The sequence below is a fragment of the Chlorocebus sabaeus genome, chromosome 6 (genome assembly GCF_047675955.1).
Source record: "Chlorocebus sabaeus isolate Y175 chromosome 6, mChlSab1.0.hap1, whole genome shotgun sequence".
In the NCBI taxonomy this organism is placed as follows: Eukaryota; Metazoa; Chordata; class Mammalia; order Primates; family Cercopithecidae; genus Chlorocebus; species Chlorocebus sabaeus.
Genome location: NC_132909.1, coordinates 57,508,244 through 57,524,132, shown reverse-complemented (window position 1 = coordinate 57,524,132; position 15,889 = coordinate 57,508,244). Strand labels below are relative to the sequence as shown.

At 53.0% G+C, this 15,889-nt stretch overlaps 2 protein-coding genes across 3 annotated transcripts in view; one reads left to right on the top strand and one right to left on the bottom strand.

Moving 5' to 3' along the window:
• The window catches only part of PTPRS (protein tyrosine phosphatase receptor type S), a 136,457-nt gene that overhangs the window by 52,379 nt on the left and 68,189 nt on the right, over positions 1–15,889 (top strand). For both annotated transcript variants that reach the window (XM_073017078.1, XM_037994384.2), the window contains exons 2-3: positions 2,538–2,722; positions 15,150–15,295. In XM_073017078.1, the coding sequence (XP_072873179.1) occupies positions 2,632–2,722; positions 15,150–15,295 (237 nt within the window). In that variant the 5' untranslated portion in view covers positions 2,538–2,631. The remainder of the gene's footprint in view (positions 1–2,537; positions 2,723–15,149; positions 15,296–15,889) is intronic.
• LOC119622469 (large ribosomal subunit protein eL32-like) lies at positions 11,328–14,694 on the bottom strand. The gene is made up of 2 exons (XM_073017211.1): positions 14,581–14,694; positions 11,328–11,932 (listed from the first exon to the last, which is right to left on the bottom strand). The coding sequence occupies exons 1-2, from the start codon at positions 14,692–14,694 to the stop codon at positions 11,426–11,428; spliced, it is 621 nt and encodes a 206-aa protein (XP_072873312.1). The 3' UTR covers positions 11,328–11,425.

Below are 15,889 nucleotides of genomic sequence, written 5' to 3'. Positions count from 1 at the left end.
GGTTTAGAAGGCGGCTGCCCTGAGGTCCCCGTGGGATGCGGGAGAGCCAGCTGTGGCTGGGACCCTCCATACGTGTGCCCCACCTAGGCTCTCTGTGCAAATGACTCCTACCTGTGCTCTCTGAGCTTCAGGTTTGCTATGCTGCCTCAGTTTCCCCAGAGGCTCTCTGCAGGCCTGTCTAGCTGTTCAAAGTGGTCTGGGACTGACCTCGCCCCACCAGTGTGGCCAAGCAGATGTGCATTTCTGGGCAGGGCCAGCCACTGTGGTCACCCTAGCCCCAGCTGGCCACAGGCTGTTTTCTCCATCTGGGGCCACCGCCTTCCTTGTTGGCGACTTTTGCTCTTAAAGGGCCAGGGCGGGGACTCAGAGTAAGGGACTGTGCTCTGAGCCTCATTTCCTTCATCTTCCCAGTCCCCAACTGGTTGTGTGCAAGGTGTACGTAGAGTGTGACTATGCATGTACGTGTCTGTGTAGCCTGGCTGTGTGCACATATGTGTGTGGGAAGGGAATCTGACTTTGCGCGTCTCTATTTGGCTGACTGGTGCACGCACCTGTGGTCTGCTGACTGAGTGGCCTATCTATAGTCTGACAGTGTGCCGGCACCCGTGTCTGCGCGTGACGTTGACCTGCTTGTGCACCTGTAGGTATCTCTGATCTAATTGCATGTTTGCGGTCCCTGTAACCTAACTGTGTACGTGTACTGCCTGCCCCACCGTGACCCTGTGTCTGTATCTTTTCTAGCTTGGTGTATGTCTGTGGTCTGATTTTGGGCCTGTCTGTGTTTGTGGTCTGACTATGTGCAAGTTTTATTTGCCTGATTGTGCGTGTGCGTGTGCCCATCTCTGCTGCCTGACTGTGTGAATACATTTGTTTCTGTGTCTCTTGCAGATACAGAACTGCTTGCAGTCTGACTGTGTGTTGGTGTGTGTTGGTGATTTGACTGTGTATATCTGTGTATGTCTGTGGCCTGATTTAGCAGGCATCATTCTCTGTGCCCGGTCTGACTATGTGCCTGTGGCCTCACTATGTACACCGAGGCCCCCCCAATCCCGTTCCTCGCCCTAGGCTGTGACCTGGCCACTACCCGCCCATCCTTCCCCTGGGACCGCCCCAGGGCTGGGCGAGGTGACCGCAGCTGGGTATTTTGGGAGTCAGAATCACAGGGGCTGCTCCGTTATTATGTGCCACCAGTTCCTGTGGCCACAGCCTGGACCCGCCCAGGGCATGGGCTGGCATGGGTGCCGGCATGACTGGGTAACAAAGATCTTATCCTTGGGCCTCTCCCTGCCCCTCCCCGGCCCTCTGACCTGGCTCTGGACAGAGTAGAGATTGGGGAGATGGGGAGGGGGCCGTTCCAGGGTTCAAGGTGTGTGATGAGGGACCCTTCTGCCCAGGAGGAGTTGAGGTTCTTGTAGGAGAAACGTGCTGAATGATGAACATCTTTTCATTTAATTTGGGAACCAGGGTGAATATCATGGAGGATAACCTTAGTCATATCTGACGCTCCGGGATGTAGAATGTAGGGGGAGTTGACCTTTGAGGGGCAGAGAAGGGCTTCCTGAGGAAGTGACAGCTGAGCTGAGACCTGTCATGTGGTGGGGGACAGCATTCCAGGCAGAGGGCACAGCAGAAGCATAAGGCTTGGAGGTGGGACTGAGCTTGGCCGGCCTGGCTGTACCTCCAAGCGAGGGGAAACAGTGAAGTCAGCAGGAGTGGCTTCCCCTGGGGGCTCCGGGAGCCATGGGAGGTCTTAGAGCAGGGCAGGGACAGGCAGGTGTGTGGAAGAGATTTGTCTCATGACTTGGGGGACCAGGTTTTAGAGCCAGACAACAGCATAGTCTGGAGTCCCCTCCTTCCTGAGAAGCAGCCTGTGAGTTGGAGAAAATCGGGGCTCAGCACCCCCAGAGGTCCTCAGTCCTGGTGTGGGGCTTGGTCTGAGTCACGGGCCCCGCCCGGGTTGGGGACTCATGCTGGGGTTGGGGTTTCGCTGGTGGTTGGAGGCTGCCTTAGTCCATTTGGGCTGCTATAGCCAAATACCACAGACCAAGTGGCTTGTAAACGACAGAAATTCGTACCTCACAGTTCTAGAGGCTGGGAAGCCGAAGATCAAGACAACACAGATTTGGTGTCTGGTAAGGGCTGTCTTCTGGTTCATGGAAGGCATCTTCTCCCTGTGTCCTCACGTGGCAGAAAGGGCAAGGGAGCTTTCCGGGAGGGCATTTATGATACTAATCCCATTCATGAGGTCTCTACCCTCATGACTTAGTCACTTCCCAAAGACTCCACCTCCTATTACCATCCTAGTGGGGACTAGGTTTCAACATACGATTTTCTTTTTGGCGGGGGGGACACATTAATTCTATAGCAGGGGCCCAGCACTTTCATTCCATCCCATCACCCCGTGATCCTTCCCCATTTTCCCATGACCAGCCCCCTCAGGACCCTCCCCTGCTCCATGTGACCCTCCCGCTGCCTCCTCCATGAAGGTCTCCTGGATTTCCCCACTCGCCTCTCACAGCCCTCCATTGTCTCTGCAGACGCTGCCCCATCTGACGCTCGGCTCGAGGCCTCTCTGTGAGGGACCGGGGGGCCATCCCCCTCCAGGGCGGAGATCGGAGGTCGCTGCCAAGCATGGCGCCCACCTGGGGCCCTGGCATGGTATCCGTGGTTGGTCCCATGGGCCTCCTTGTGGTCCTGCTCGTTGGAGGCTGCGCAGCAGAAGGTAAGAAGCTGGCACAGGGTGTGCAGGTGTCTGCATGTTTGTTTACCTGTGTGCATTTATGGCTGTGTGTGTGAGAGCACGCTCCCCACCTCCTCCCGGGGGCCCTCCGTTTTGCCAAATGGAACTTTTTTTTTTTTTTTTTGAGACGAGGTCTCGCTCTGTCGCCCAAGCTGGAGTGCAATGGCGCAGTCTCAGCTCACTGCAAGTTCCGCCTCCCGGGTTCACACCATTCTCCTGCCTCAGCCTCCCGAGTAGCTGGGACTACAGGCACCCACCACCACGCCCGGCTAATTTTTTTGTATTTTTAGTAGAGACGGGGTTTCACCATGTTAGCCAGGATGGTCTCGATCTCCTGACGTCGGGTTCCACCTGCCTCGGCCTCCCAAAGTGCTGGGATTACAGGCGTGAGCCACCGTGCCCGACCGCCAAGTAGAACTTTTATGCTCCACAGATGAGGCTGAACGCTGAGGGATGTGTGCTGGGCCCTGAGAGATTCAGAGATAAATAACAATGCTGGTATTCATAAATAACAGTAACAATGATGGTGGTGTCTGTTTCCCCAGCATCAACTCAGCACCAGGCTCCATGCTCAGCACAGATTTTACCTGCTTCCTCTCCCTTGAGCCTGACAAAACCCAGTGTGCCAGTTCTGTTACCTTCCATGTTTTCCAGTGAAGGAAAACAAGGCTCAAAAGAGGCAAGGACTTATTTGAGGTCACTCCTTAGTGAGCCACAGAGTTCACCTTTCCTTGCTGTGGGCAGTAGCTACACCTGGTGGCAGACACACACACAGACAAACTGTCTCAGGCGGAGCCAGGGGAGGCTTCTTGGGAGAAAGGGCATTGGGACTGGGGTTTTGTGAGTGTATAGGAGTTCGCCAATAGAAAAGCTATTCCTCGTCAGGATGACAGCACCCGGGAAGGCCTGGAGATGAAAGAGGTTGGTATAGTTTAGAGATGGGCAAGGCAGCATTTCTGGCTATAATGTGAAGAGGATGAGGGTCCATTTGGGGCCCAATGCCAAGACTCACCCCACCATGAAGGACCTGGAGAAGGCATCACTCAGGCCCATGAGGACATAGGGGATCAGGGGAGTAGGGAAAGAGACTGGGTTCTATAGTCAGGCTGGGTTTGAATCCTGGCTCTGCTGCTAACCTGCTGCACAACCTCGGGCTAGTGGCTCAGCCTCCCTTACCCACCGCCACAGGGCTCATATCATTATGCACATCCAGCATTCCTGTGACGTGGACATGTCATAAGCCCCTGCCTGCTGCTGGGCGCATAGCTGGGCACATAGCAGGGCACATAGCAGGCCAGCAATCCTGTGTTCCCACAAGCATAAGTGTTATTGCTGGTGAACAAACTGGAGACATACACCCCTGACTCATTCATTTGTGCTTCTTCTTATTTTCGTGCTGCTTTTTTTTATTGTTGTTTCTTCTTTTTGACATGGGGTTTCACTCTGTCACCCAGGCTGGAGGGCAGTGGCAGGATCTCAGCAACCTCCACTTCTCAGGCTGAAGCGATCCTCCCACCTCAGCCTCCCAAGCAGCTGAGACTACAGGCGTGGACTATCATGCCCGGCTAATTTTTAAAATTTTTTGTAGAGATGCGGTTTCACTGTGTTGCCCAGGCTGGTCTTGAACTCCTGAGCTCAAGCAATCCACCTGCCTTGGCCTTCCAAAGTGCTAGAATTACAGGTGTGAGCCAGCCATGGCATCCAGCTTCATGCTGTTTTTTAGTAAATGCCACTATACGTTCAGATCAGCCAGCACACCCTGATGAGGTGAATGCGATTATCAGCATCCCCGTCATACAGCTACGGAAACTGATTGCACCACTGCACTCCAGCCTGGGCAACAGATTCAGACCTTGTCTCCAAAAAAAAAAGAAAATTGATGGGCTGAAGCGCCTTGGCCTCCCAAAGTGCTGGGATTATAGGCATGAGCCTCTGTGCCTGGCCTGGCTTTTATTTTTATATATATATGTATTTTTTATGTATTTATGAGATGGAGTCTTGCTCTTGTTCCCCAGGCTGGAGTGCAGTGGCACAATCTCGGCTCACTGCAACCTCTGCCTCCCGGGTTCAAGCGATTCTCCTGCCTCAGCCTCCCGAGTAGCTGGGATCACAGGTGCGCACCACCACGCCTGGCTAATTTTTTGTATTTTTAGTAGAGATGGGGTTTCACCATGTTAGCCAGGGTGGTCTCAATCTCCTGACCTCATCATGATCCTCCTGCCTCGGCCTCCCAAAGTGCTGGGATTACAGGCATGAGCCACTGAGCCCGGCCGGCCTGGCTAATTTTTTAAATTTCTTGTAGAGATAGAGTTCTTACTATGTTGCCCGAACCAGTCTCATACTCATGGGCTTAAGCAGTCCTCCACCCCAGCCTCCTAAAATACTGGGATTACAGGCCTGAGCCCCAGTGCCTGGCCTGGCTAATTTTTTAGATTTCTTACAGACACGGAGTTTTTACTGTGTTGCCCAGGCTGGTCTCAAACTCCTAGATTTAAGCGATCCTCCCAACTCAGCCTCCCAAAGTGCTGGGATTACAAGCGTGAGCCACTGTGCCCGACCAGAAGTGGCCATTTGAACCTGAGCTGCCTGGTCCCACAGGCCAAGTTCCCCATGACCATACTCCCTCAGGGACCAGAAGCCAGGTATAGCTGCGCCGTGATCTGTCCGGCCGCCTCCAGGGCCTGAGTCTTCCTGGCCTCTCTCCCCTGCATTGGGGATGTCTGGCCTTCAGTACTGACCCCTTTCAGTTTTTCTTTTCTTTTGTTTTTTTTTTTGAAATGGAGTCTCGCTCTGTTGTCCAGGCTGGAGTGCAGTGGTGCAATCTCGGCTCACTGCAACCTCCACCTCCCAGGTTCAAGCGATTCTCGTGCCTCAGTCTCCCGAGGAGCTGGAATTACTGGCACCTACCACCATGCCCAGCTCATTTTTGTATTTTTAGTAGAGATGGAGTTTCACCACATTGGCCAGGCTGGTCTTGAACTCCTGACCTCAGGTGATCTGCCCACCTCGGCCTCCCAGAGTGCCGGGATTCCAGGCAAAAGTGCTGGGATTCCAGGCAGAAGGGAACAATTTCTGCTCTAGAAACCACTTCAGGTCCAGTGGGGCCTTCCCAGGATGCCGTGGGGCTGGCCCCGGGCAGGGCTGGAGGGGACAGGGTGGGTGGGTCGCCAGCTCTGGCACTGAATTCTTGTCTGCAGAATCTGAAATGGAAAAACAGAGATGGCGCCAAGCCAGGCCACGGAGCGGGAGGCTCAGGCCCGTTGCCTCCAGAGACAGCCGGGTTCCCTTCCCAGCTTTTTTGATACTGACAGGACCACCTGAACTTCTGTCTCTTCGTCTAAGAAACAGGGACATCCACGGTACTTGTGGTCAATAAAGACCCACAAGCCCATGTATCCAGCCTGCGTTATTTTCAGGGCAGTGGAGCCAGACAGGCCTGGGTTGGAATCCTTTCTCTGCCCATCACATGTGTGACCCTTCTCTTTTTTTTTTTTTTTTTTTTTCTTTTTTTTGAGATGAAGTCTTGTTCTGTCGCCCAGGCTGGAGTGCAGTGGCACGATCTCGGCTCCCACTGCAGCCTCTGCCTCCCGGGTTCAAGCGATTCTCCTGCCTCAGCCTCCGAGTAGCTGGGATTACAGGCGCGCACCACCATGCCTAGCTAATTTTTGTATTTTTGGTAGAGGTGGGGTTTTGCTGTGTTGGCCAGGCTGGTCTTGAACTCCTGACCTCAGGTGATCTTCCCGCCTCAGCCTCCCAAAGTGCCGGGATTATAGGTGTGAGCCACCGCGCCCGGCCTGTTCACCTTTCTGAGCCTCAGTTTTGCTCCTCCTGGCCACAGGCATAAAACTTAGCACATGGCGTGTCTTTGTGCCTCTCGAGCTGCAGGTGCGGACCCCTCAAGCCCCGAAGGTGTCCTTCCTGCGTGTCTGCCCCTTTGCTGAGAAAAAGGTGGGGAAGCTTTGTCCAAAGGAGAGATTCCAAGCATCCGCGAGACATTTTCTGACGGGGAACGCAGTGGGCAGAGACAGCTCTTCCAGGCTGGCTCGGATCCCAAAGCTGCCTGGAGAAGACGGAGAGGGTGTTTGATCTGCAGGGGTGGGGGTACTTCCGAGAGGTAGAACCCCTCCAAATCTGAGAGCAGGCAGTGATGTTGGGAGCTCCGTTTTCTCAAGGCTCACCAGACACCGAGAGGAAGTCTGAGGTCCCAGGGAACTGAGGCTGTCCCTTGGCCTTTCTGCTGAGAACCACACAAGCAGGTATTTCAGCCCAGTGTTCTGGGGACGCCCAGGCTGCGGTGGCATAAGGGACTCCTGACCGGGCCTGCAGTAACCCAAGGAAGCTCCCCGGGGAGGTGCTGGCCGAGCTGAGGTTGAAGCTGCCAGACGAGAGGAGGAGGAAGGGACCCCGGGAGGAAGGAACAACACAGACAGTGGCTGATTGTGGCACCCGCCTGGTCTTGCTCGCTGGAGTGGAGGGGGCAAGGGGTGTGTTCGGGCTCTAGGTCAGACAGGCAGCTGGATGCGTCTCTACCCGCAGCCCGCTTCTGCCCTTCCTTCCAGCAGCTCCAGAGGGAGAGTTTTTACCAGAAGTAACATTCTTGACCCAGCCACAGTGACTTTTCCTCATGTCCTTGGCTGAGGACTCATGGCCCCGGGTCACCATTCCTGAGGCCAGAAGGAGGGGGCAGGCCCAGGCTCAATGTGGAGCAAAACATCTGCCCTAATCAGGCTCAAGGTCTGGATGTGGAAGGAGAGTAAGATGTCGGCTTGGAGGCAGAAACCCGGGTTCACATTCCAGTGTTGTTTTTTCTGAGCTCTGTGATATTTTTTTGTGGTGGTTTGTGTTTTGAGACAGAGTCTTGCCCTGTCACCCACCCTGGAGTGCAATGGTGTGATCTCAGCTCACTGCAACCTCTGTCTCCCAGATTCAAGCAATTCTCCTGCCTCAGCCTCCCAGGTAGCTGAGATTACAGGTGCCTGCCACCATCCTGGGCTAATTTTTGTATTTTTAGTAGAGATGGGGTTTCACCATGTTTTTCAAGCTGGTCTCGAACTCCCAACCTCAGGTGATCCTCCCGCTTTGGCCTCCCAAACTGCTGGGATTACAGGCGTGAGCTACCACGCCCAGCTTCTGAGCTCTGAGCTCTGCGAACCCATTAACATTCCTGAATCTGTACAGTGGGACTGGCTGTTGCTTCATCAGAGGGATAAATAAGAGTTGAGGGGCCAGGCGCAGCACCTCACATCTGCAATTCCAGCACTTTGGGAGACCGAGGTGGGTGGATCATTTGAGGTCAGGAGTTGGAGACCAGCCTGGCCAACATGCTGAAACCCCGTCTCTACTAAAAATACTAAAATCAGCCGGGCGTGGTGGTGGGCACCTGTAATCCCAGCTACTCTAGAGGCTGAGGCAGGAGAATTGCTTGAACCCGGGAGGCGGAGGTTGCAGTGAGCCAAGATTGCGCCACTGCATTCCAGCCTGGGCAGCAGAGCGAGACTCCATCTCAAAAAAAAAAAAGGGTTAAGGGAGGTCGTGCATTCCTGTACATGGTGGTTCTAGTGACTTTTTTTTTTTTTTTTGAGATGGAGTTTTGCTTTTGTCACCCACGCTGGAATGCAATGGCATGATCTCAGCTCATTGTAACCTCTGCCTCCTGGGTTCAAACGATTCTCCTGCCTCAGCCTCCCAAGTAGCTGGGATTACAGGCACCTGCCACCATGCCCGGCTGATTTTTGTATTTTTTAGTAGAGACGGGGTTTCATCATGTTGGCCAGGCTGGTCCTGAACTCCTGACCTCAGGTAATCCAATCCTCTCCCAAAGTGCTGGGATTATAGGCATGAACCACTGCGCCCAACCAGGTCTAGTGACTTTTGGGACAGATGCTCAAAGCAGACACATATGGTCATATCAACAGGAACAGAACCTTGAGTGAGGGAGGTTAGGCTGGTCAGGCCACTGGAGCAGGAACTCTTTTGTTTAAAGCCCAGCCTGAGCTATGGATGGGTAGGCGTTGAGGCCCACAGGGACCTACACTTGGAACCTCAGGCCTTCTTAAGGACTCTGGACTTCTGAATAGCTGGAACTTTCCAGAACTTTTCTGGTCAATCTGTGTGGCCCCTGGACTCACTCCACCCATTTCCAGCTGGTGGTAGAGGCTCAAAGTCCTAGCATTGCTCAAGTTTGAGTTGTTAGACCTCTGCCTGTCCTCAGACCCCAAACTTTTACTTAAAATAAAGTTGTGCTCCATTTTTTCTTTAATCAGCTCACTTTTTTATTTAACCAATTTTTTTTTTTTTTTTTTAAACAGACGGAGTCTTGCTCTGTCGCCCAGGCTGGAGTGCAGTGGCGCGATCTCGGCTCACTGCAAGCTCCGCCTGCTGGGTTTACCTGCCATTCTCTGGCCTCAGCCTCCTGAGTAGCTGGGACTACAGGCGCCCGCCACCATGCCTGGCTAATTTTTGTATTTTTGGTAAAGACAGGGTTTCACCATGCTAGCCAGGATGGTCTCGATCTCCTGACTTTGTGATCCACCCACCTCGGCCTCCCAAAGTGCTGGGCTTACAGGCATGAGCCACCACGCCTGGCCTACTTAAGCAGTTTTATCGTTTAAAATAACTTCAGGCCAGGCGTGGTGGCTCACGCCTGTAATCCCAGCACTTTGGGAGGCTGAGGCGGGCAGATCATGAGGTCAGGAGATCGAGACCATCCTGGCTAACACGGTGAAACCCCCTTTCTACGAAAAATACAAAAAAATTAGCCGGGCATGGTGGCAGGTGCCTTTAGTCCCAGCTACTCGGGAGGCTGAGGCAGGAGAATGGCATGAACCCGGGAGGCAGAGCTTACAGCGAGTCCAGCCTGGGCGACAGAGTGAGACTCTGTCTCAAAAAAAAAAGTAAAAATAAAAATAAATAACTTCAGCTGGGCACGGTGGCTCACACCGCTAATCCCCGAGCTTTGGGAGACTGAGATGGGAGGTTCGCTTGAGCTCAGGAGTTCCAGACCAGCCTGGGAAACATAGCGAGACCCTGTCTCTAGAACAGATTAAAAATTAGCTGCGTGTGGTGGCAAGCGCCTGTGGTCCCAATTACCCAGAAGACTGAGGATCCCTGGAGCCCAGGAGTTTGAGGCTGCAGTGAGCTATGATTGCACCACTGCAATCCAACCTTGGGTGAGCGTGAGACCCTGTCTCTGCAAAAAAAAAAAAAAAAAAAACTAAGAAAAATTTAAAATAATAAAAATAACTTCTTCAATTTGTCTTTAGTTCTAAATCCAAAAAGGTACCAAAGTGAAAGTCTCTGTCCCTGTGTCCAGCCACTCAGCTCCCTGGAGGCAGTACTGTTTCTACACATACACACAGTCGTTCCCTTTTTTCTTTTTTCCTTTTTTTTTTTTTTTTTGAGACAGAGTTTTGGTATGTCGCCCAGGCTGGAGTGCAGTGGTGCGATCTCAGCTCACTGCAACTTCCACCTTCTGGGTTCAAGCGATTCTTCTGCTTCAGCCTCCTGAGTAGCTGGGATTACAGGCACCCACCACCAAGCCTGGCTAATTTTTGTATTTTTAGCAGAGATGAGGTTTTCACCATGTTGGTCAGGCTAGTCTTGATCTCCTAATCTAGAGAACCCGCCTCAGCCTCTCAAAGTGCTGGAATTACAGGCATGAGCCACCACACCCCGCCCTTTTTCATTTTAAAAAATCATGCAACTATACTTTATTTGCTATACTTTATTACCTCTTGCTTACACACACCCCCTCCATTTAATAGTTCATCTTCTTGTTCCTACCCTAGTAGTTTATTTTAAAAAGCATCCTGGCCGGGCGTGTTGGCTCATGCCTGTAATCCCAGCAAGTTGGGAGGCTGAGGCAGGTGGATCACCTGAGGCCAAGAGTTCGAGATGAGCCTGGCCAACATGGGGAAACCCTGTCTCTACCAAAAATACAAAACTTAGCCGGGCGTGATATGCGCCTGTAATCCCAGCTACTCAGGTGGCTAAGGCGGAAGAGTCTGCTTGAACCAGGGAGGTGGAAGTTGTAGTGAGCCGAGATCGCGCCCTGCACTTGAGCCTGGGTGACAGAGTGAGACCCTGCCACAAAAATAAATAAATAAATAATCAAAAAGCATCCCGAGGCCAGGCGCGGTAGCTGACGCCTATAATCCCAGCACTTTGGGAGGCCGAGGCAGGCGGATCATGAGGTCAGGAAATTGAGACCATCCTGGCTGACACGGTGAAACCCTGTCTCTACTAAAAATTACAAAAAATTAGCCGGGTGTGGTGGTGGGCGCCTGTAGTCCCAGCTATGTGGGAGGCTGAGGCAGGAGAATGGCGTGAACCCAGGAGGCACCACTGCACACCAGCCTGGGCGACAGAGCGAGACTCTGTCTCAAAAAAAAAAAAAAAAAGCATCCCGATGTGAGAGGATCCCTTGAGGACAGGAGTTCGAGACCAGCCTGGGCAACATGGCAAAACTCAGTACAAAAATTAGCCAGGCGTGATGGCACGTGACTGTAGTCGTAGTGACTCAGGAGGCTGAGTTGGGAGGATCGCTTGAGCCTGGGAAATTGAGGCTGCAGTGAGCTGTGTTCATGCCACTGCACTCCAGCCTGGGCAACAGAGCGAGTCCCTGTCTGAAACAAAAATGCATCCTTCCCCCCATCCCCCCCCCCTTTTTTTTGGCAGTACATTTGTTTAAACACAAAACCTGCACGTGAACTGTCTACTCATTTCTTCACTGCGCAGCCTGACATTGGGGTGGGTGACTCTGATGGCCAGCTGGGCGGCCCTTTCCGTGATGGTTTTGATGGCTTTGCGGTTCTCGGAGGAAGTACTGTGAGCGATCTTAGCACAGGGAGGTTTGTTGCACACCAGCAGAACTTCCAGCTCCTTGACGCTGGGGACCAGGAACTTCCGGAAGCCACAGGGCAGCATGTACTCTTGGTTTTTGTTGCTCCCATAACCAGTGTTGGGCATCAGGATCTGGCCCTTGCACCTTCTGCGAACCCTGTTGTCAGTACCTCTGGGTGTCCGCCAGTTACGCTTAATTTTGACATATTGTTCTGACTGGTGCCGGATGAACTGCTTCGTTCTCTTTTTGACGATCTTGGGCTTCATGAGGGGTCTGAGGCAGCCATGATGCCAAGGAGGAGACGACTGCCACCTCCATAGGCAGTGCCGAGGAAGAGAGGCTTTCCCCCACTTTTTTTTTTTTTTGAGATGGAGTCTCACTCGGTTGCCCGGGCTGGAGTGCAGTGGTGCGATCTCAGCTCACTGCAAGCTCCGCCTCCCAGGTTCACACCATTCTCCTGCCTCAGCCTCCTGAGTAGCTGGGACTACAGGCGCCCGCCACCACGCCCGGCTAATTTTTTGTATTTTTAGTAGAGACAGGGTTTCACCATGTTAGCCAGGATGATCTTGATCTCCTGATCTCGTGATCCGCCCACCTACCAAAGTGCTGGGATTAGAAGCGTGAGCCACCGTGCCTGGCCTTTTCCCCCTTTTTGTATTTATGTAGTATTCCGCTGCTGCATCGATAGCCTGGCATTCGCTTGATCAGTTCCTTTTTATTGGATATATAGGCTGCTTCCTGAGGACTCTTGTAAGTATGTTGCAGCCCTCAAAACAAAACAAAAAAATTAGCAGGGCATGGTGGCGGGCGCCTGTAGTCCCAGCTACTTGGGAGGTTGAGGCAGGAGAATGGTGTGAACCCGGGAGGCGGAGCTTGCAGTGAGCGGAGATCATGCCACTCCACTCCAGCCTGGGCGGCAGAGCAAGACTCTGTCTCAAAAAAAAAAAAAAAAGAAAAAATCTCAGCAGTAGCTCCATTCATCTTAGGGGATACGTTGTAACATTCCTGTGAACGGAAATGTAGTATCCCTCTGGGAGATGCAAAGGTTACTGTAAAAATAGTCAATAAAAAGGAAACAGTGTTAATGAATTCTCCACAGATATGGTAGCCTGTCCCAGGTGCAGCTGATTGAGGTTACTCTAGGGTGTTAAAACAGGGGTACTCAGCCTGGTGCAGTGGCTCATGCCTGTAATCCCAACACTTTGGGAGGCCAAGGTAGGTGGATCACAAGGCCAGGAGATCGAGACCATCCTGGCTAACACCGTGAAACCCCATCTCTACTAAAAATACAAAAAACATTAGCCGGGCGAGGTGGCGGGCGCCTGTAGTCCCAGCTACTCGGGAGGCTGAGGCAGGAGAATGGCGTGAACCTGGGAGGTGGAACTTGCAGTGAGCCAAGATCACGCCACTGCACTCCAGCCTAGGCGACAGCGAGATTCTGTCTCAACAAAAACAAAAAAACACGCATACTCCAGGCCGGGTGCAGTGACTGACACCTGTAATCCCAGCACTTTCGGAGGCCAAGGTAGGTGGAACACTTGAGGTCAGGAGTTCGAGACTACCCTGGCCAACATGGTGAAACCCCATCTCTACTAAAAATACAAAAATTAGCCAGGCATGGTGGTGCGTGCCTATAATCCCAGCTACTCGGGAGGTAGAGGCAGGAGAATCTCTTGAACCTGAGAGGGGGAGATTGCACTGAGCCGAGATCACGCCGCTGCACTCCAGCCTGCTGACCTGGTGACAGAGCGAGACTTCATCTCAAAAACAAACACACAAAAAACACTCCTACTCCAGACTTTACTGCGGAGACTGAATGAATACATCAGATAGTCATGGAGGGTGAAGAATGTGGGTGTGAAAGCCAGCCTGGGTCAAAGGAGCATGTTCAGCTCAGCCACCACCTGGCTGCGTGTCCAGCCAAAGCGAGTCCCTTGTCTGGTTTGTGTCTCAGTTTCCTCCCATATAAAATGGGGATTGCAGAGCCGGGTATGGTGGTTCACGCCTATAAATCCGGCAACTTGGGAGGCTGAAGTGGGAGGATAGTTCAAGGCTAGGAGTTTGAGACCAGGCTGGACAACGTAGCTACTTGGGAGGCCAAGGTGGGAGGATCACTTGAGGCCAGGAGTTCCAGACCAGCCTGGGCAACATAGTGAGACCCCATCTCTATAAGACGGAGTCTCACTCTGTTGCCCAGGTTGAAGTACAGTACCATGATCTCGGTTCACTGCAGCCTCCATCTCCAAGGTTCAAGCAGTTATTTTGCCTCAGCTTGCCAAGCAATTGGAATTACAGGTGCCCACCACTATGTCTGGCTAATTTTTGTTTCTTTAGTAGAGATGGGGTTTCACCATGTTGGTGAGGTTGGTCTCGAACTCCTGACTTCAGGTGATCCTCCAGCCTCAGCCTCCCAAAGTGCTGGGATTACAGGTGTCATGGCCTGTACCTGTAGTCCCAGCTACTTGGGAGGCCAACGTGGGAGGATTGCTTGAGCCTGGGAGGTCTAGGCTGCAGTGAGCCAAGACCGTGCCACTGCACTCCAGTCTGGGTGACAGAGTGAATCCCTATCTCTTAAAAAAAAAAGAAAAATAGAAAAGCCCAGGCACGGTGGCTCATGCCTGTAATCCCAGCACTTTGGGAGGTCGAGGCAGGCGGATCACGAGGTCAGGAGATGGAGACCATCCTAGCTAACATGGTGAAACCCATCTTTACTAAAAATACAAAAAGTTAGTCAGGCGTGGTGGTGGGCACCTGTAGTCCCAGCTACTCAGGAGGCTGAGGCAGGAGAATCACTTGAACCCAGGAGACAGAGGTTGCAGTGAGCCGAGATCACAACACTGCGCTCCAGCCTGGGCAGCAGTGCGAGACTCTCTTTGAAAGAAAAAAAAAAAAGAAAATGAAGATCAGGATGTCACTGCCCCTGCATGCTGTTGGAGAGGTTAAATATTAAATATTAAATATTACTCACCCTTTCTGAGCTCCTGCCTCTAGCTCAGACCACTCTCGTGGGCACTGACCCCTTGTGTCCACCCATGTCCTGGATGCCTCCCAAGAAGCTGGAGCTCTGGGTTCGAATGCTGGCTCTGGCTTCATATCCCATGGTCACCCCCATGCTGGGTGCCTCAGTTTCCTCACGTGTCTCACCAGGGAATTAGACCAAGTTATCTTCTGGCAGGTGTTTTCAGGGCCCTCCAGGGTTTGGCTGGTCACCATGGAGGGGGGTTCAGGTGCTGAATTTAGGGACCCCACATCTCACGGGTCTCCCCTTCCATCTTTCCCATTGGCAGTGTGTCTGAGCAGGTGTGCCCAGGTGAGGTTGTGTCCACGTGTGGGCAGGTGTGGCTGTTGCAGGTGGAAGTGGGGATATGTGGCTACCTGGGTGCCATGGCAGGTACCACATGAGGTGGGAGGGTGTTCATTGTCATCCTTGCTTTCCTCCCTCTCTCTCCATTGGCCACGTGGCATTTCTATGGGCAGAGGGTGGAGGGCAGGTTTTCGTAGCTCTGTGGTATCCTAGCCAGATGCCTGGACCCATCAGCTCCCCCCTTCTTTCTGCTGTATCCCCAGAGCCCCCCAGGTTTATCAAAGAACCCAAGGACCAGATCGGTGTGTCCGGGGGTGTGGCCTCTTTCGTGTGTCAAGCCACGGGCGACCCCAAACCACGAGTGACCTGGAACAAGAAGGGCAAGAAGGTCAACTCTCAGCGCTTTGAGGTGAGTTGGGGTGGGGAGAGGCAGCCCGGGGTCAACGCTCCCCCAAGGCAGGGCCACAGCACCTCAGCCACAGAAGACATGGTGGACACATTCCCCAGGTGGAGCCCAGGCGTCGGTGGCCGGGCAAGTGTGGCTGTGCAGACTCCAGCTGGGGCCCTGCCCGCCTCACTTGTTCTACCAGCTCCATGCTGTGTGGCCTCAAGCAAAGCCCTGCCCTCTCTGAGTCTTCTTCACAGCTCAGTGTACACAGCACCAGTGCACACAAAAGGAACTTTACAACTCTGAATACATGCACATGATCACACATGCACATTGCCACATTCCGCATGTCTTCACACGCCTTTGCATGCCTGTCACATGGGCTTGCAAACGTTCATCACAGTCACACATGCACACAACACCGTGTTCTTACATGTACCCAAATCTGGTCTCTGTCTCCCAAGCATTTATACTGGACACCGACACACATGCACATTCAGCCTCCAGCTCTTCTCCCAGTCACCCCCAGGATCATGGGGCTGACTGCCATCCCCCTACAGCCCAGCCTAGACAGGAACCTTCCTGGGGACGCCAGCCTCACCCTGTCCTTTTTTC

Bases quoted from the DNA above. Each gene is read 5' to 3' on its own strand.
- LOC119622469 (XM_073017211.1), bottom strand. From the start codon at position 14,694: ATGGGGGTGACCATGGGATATGAAGCCAGAGCCAGCATTCGAACCCAG. The intron at 11,933-14,580 runs GTCTGAGCTAGA...AAAAAAAAAAAG, and splicing joins GGTCAGTGCCCACGAGAGTG to TGGGGGAAAGCCTCTCTTCC.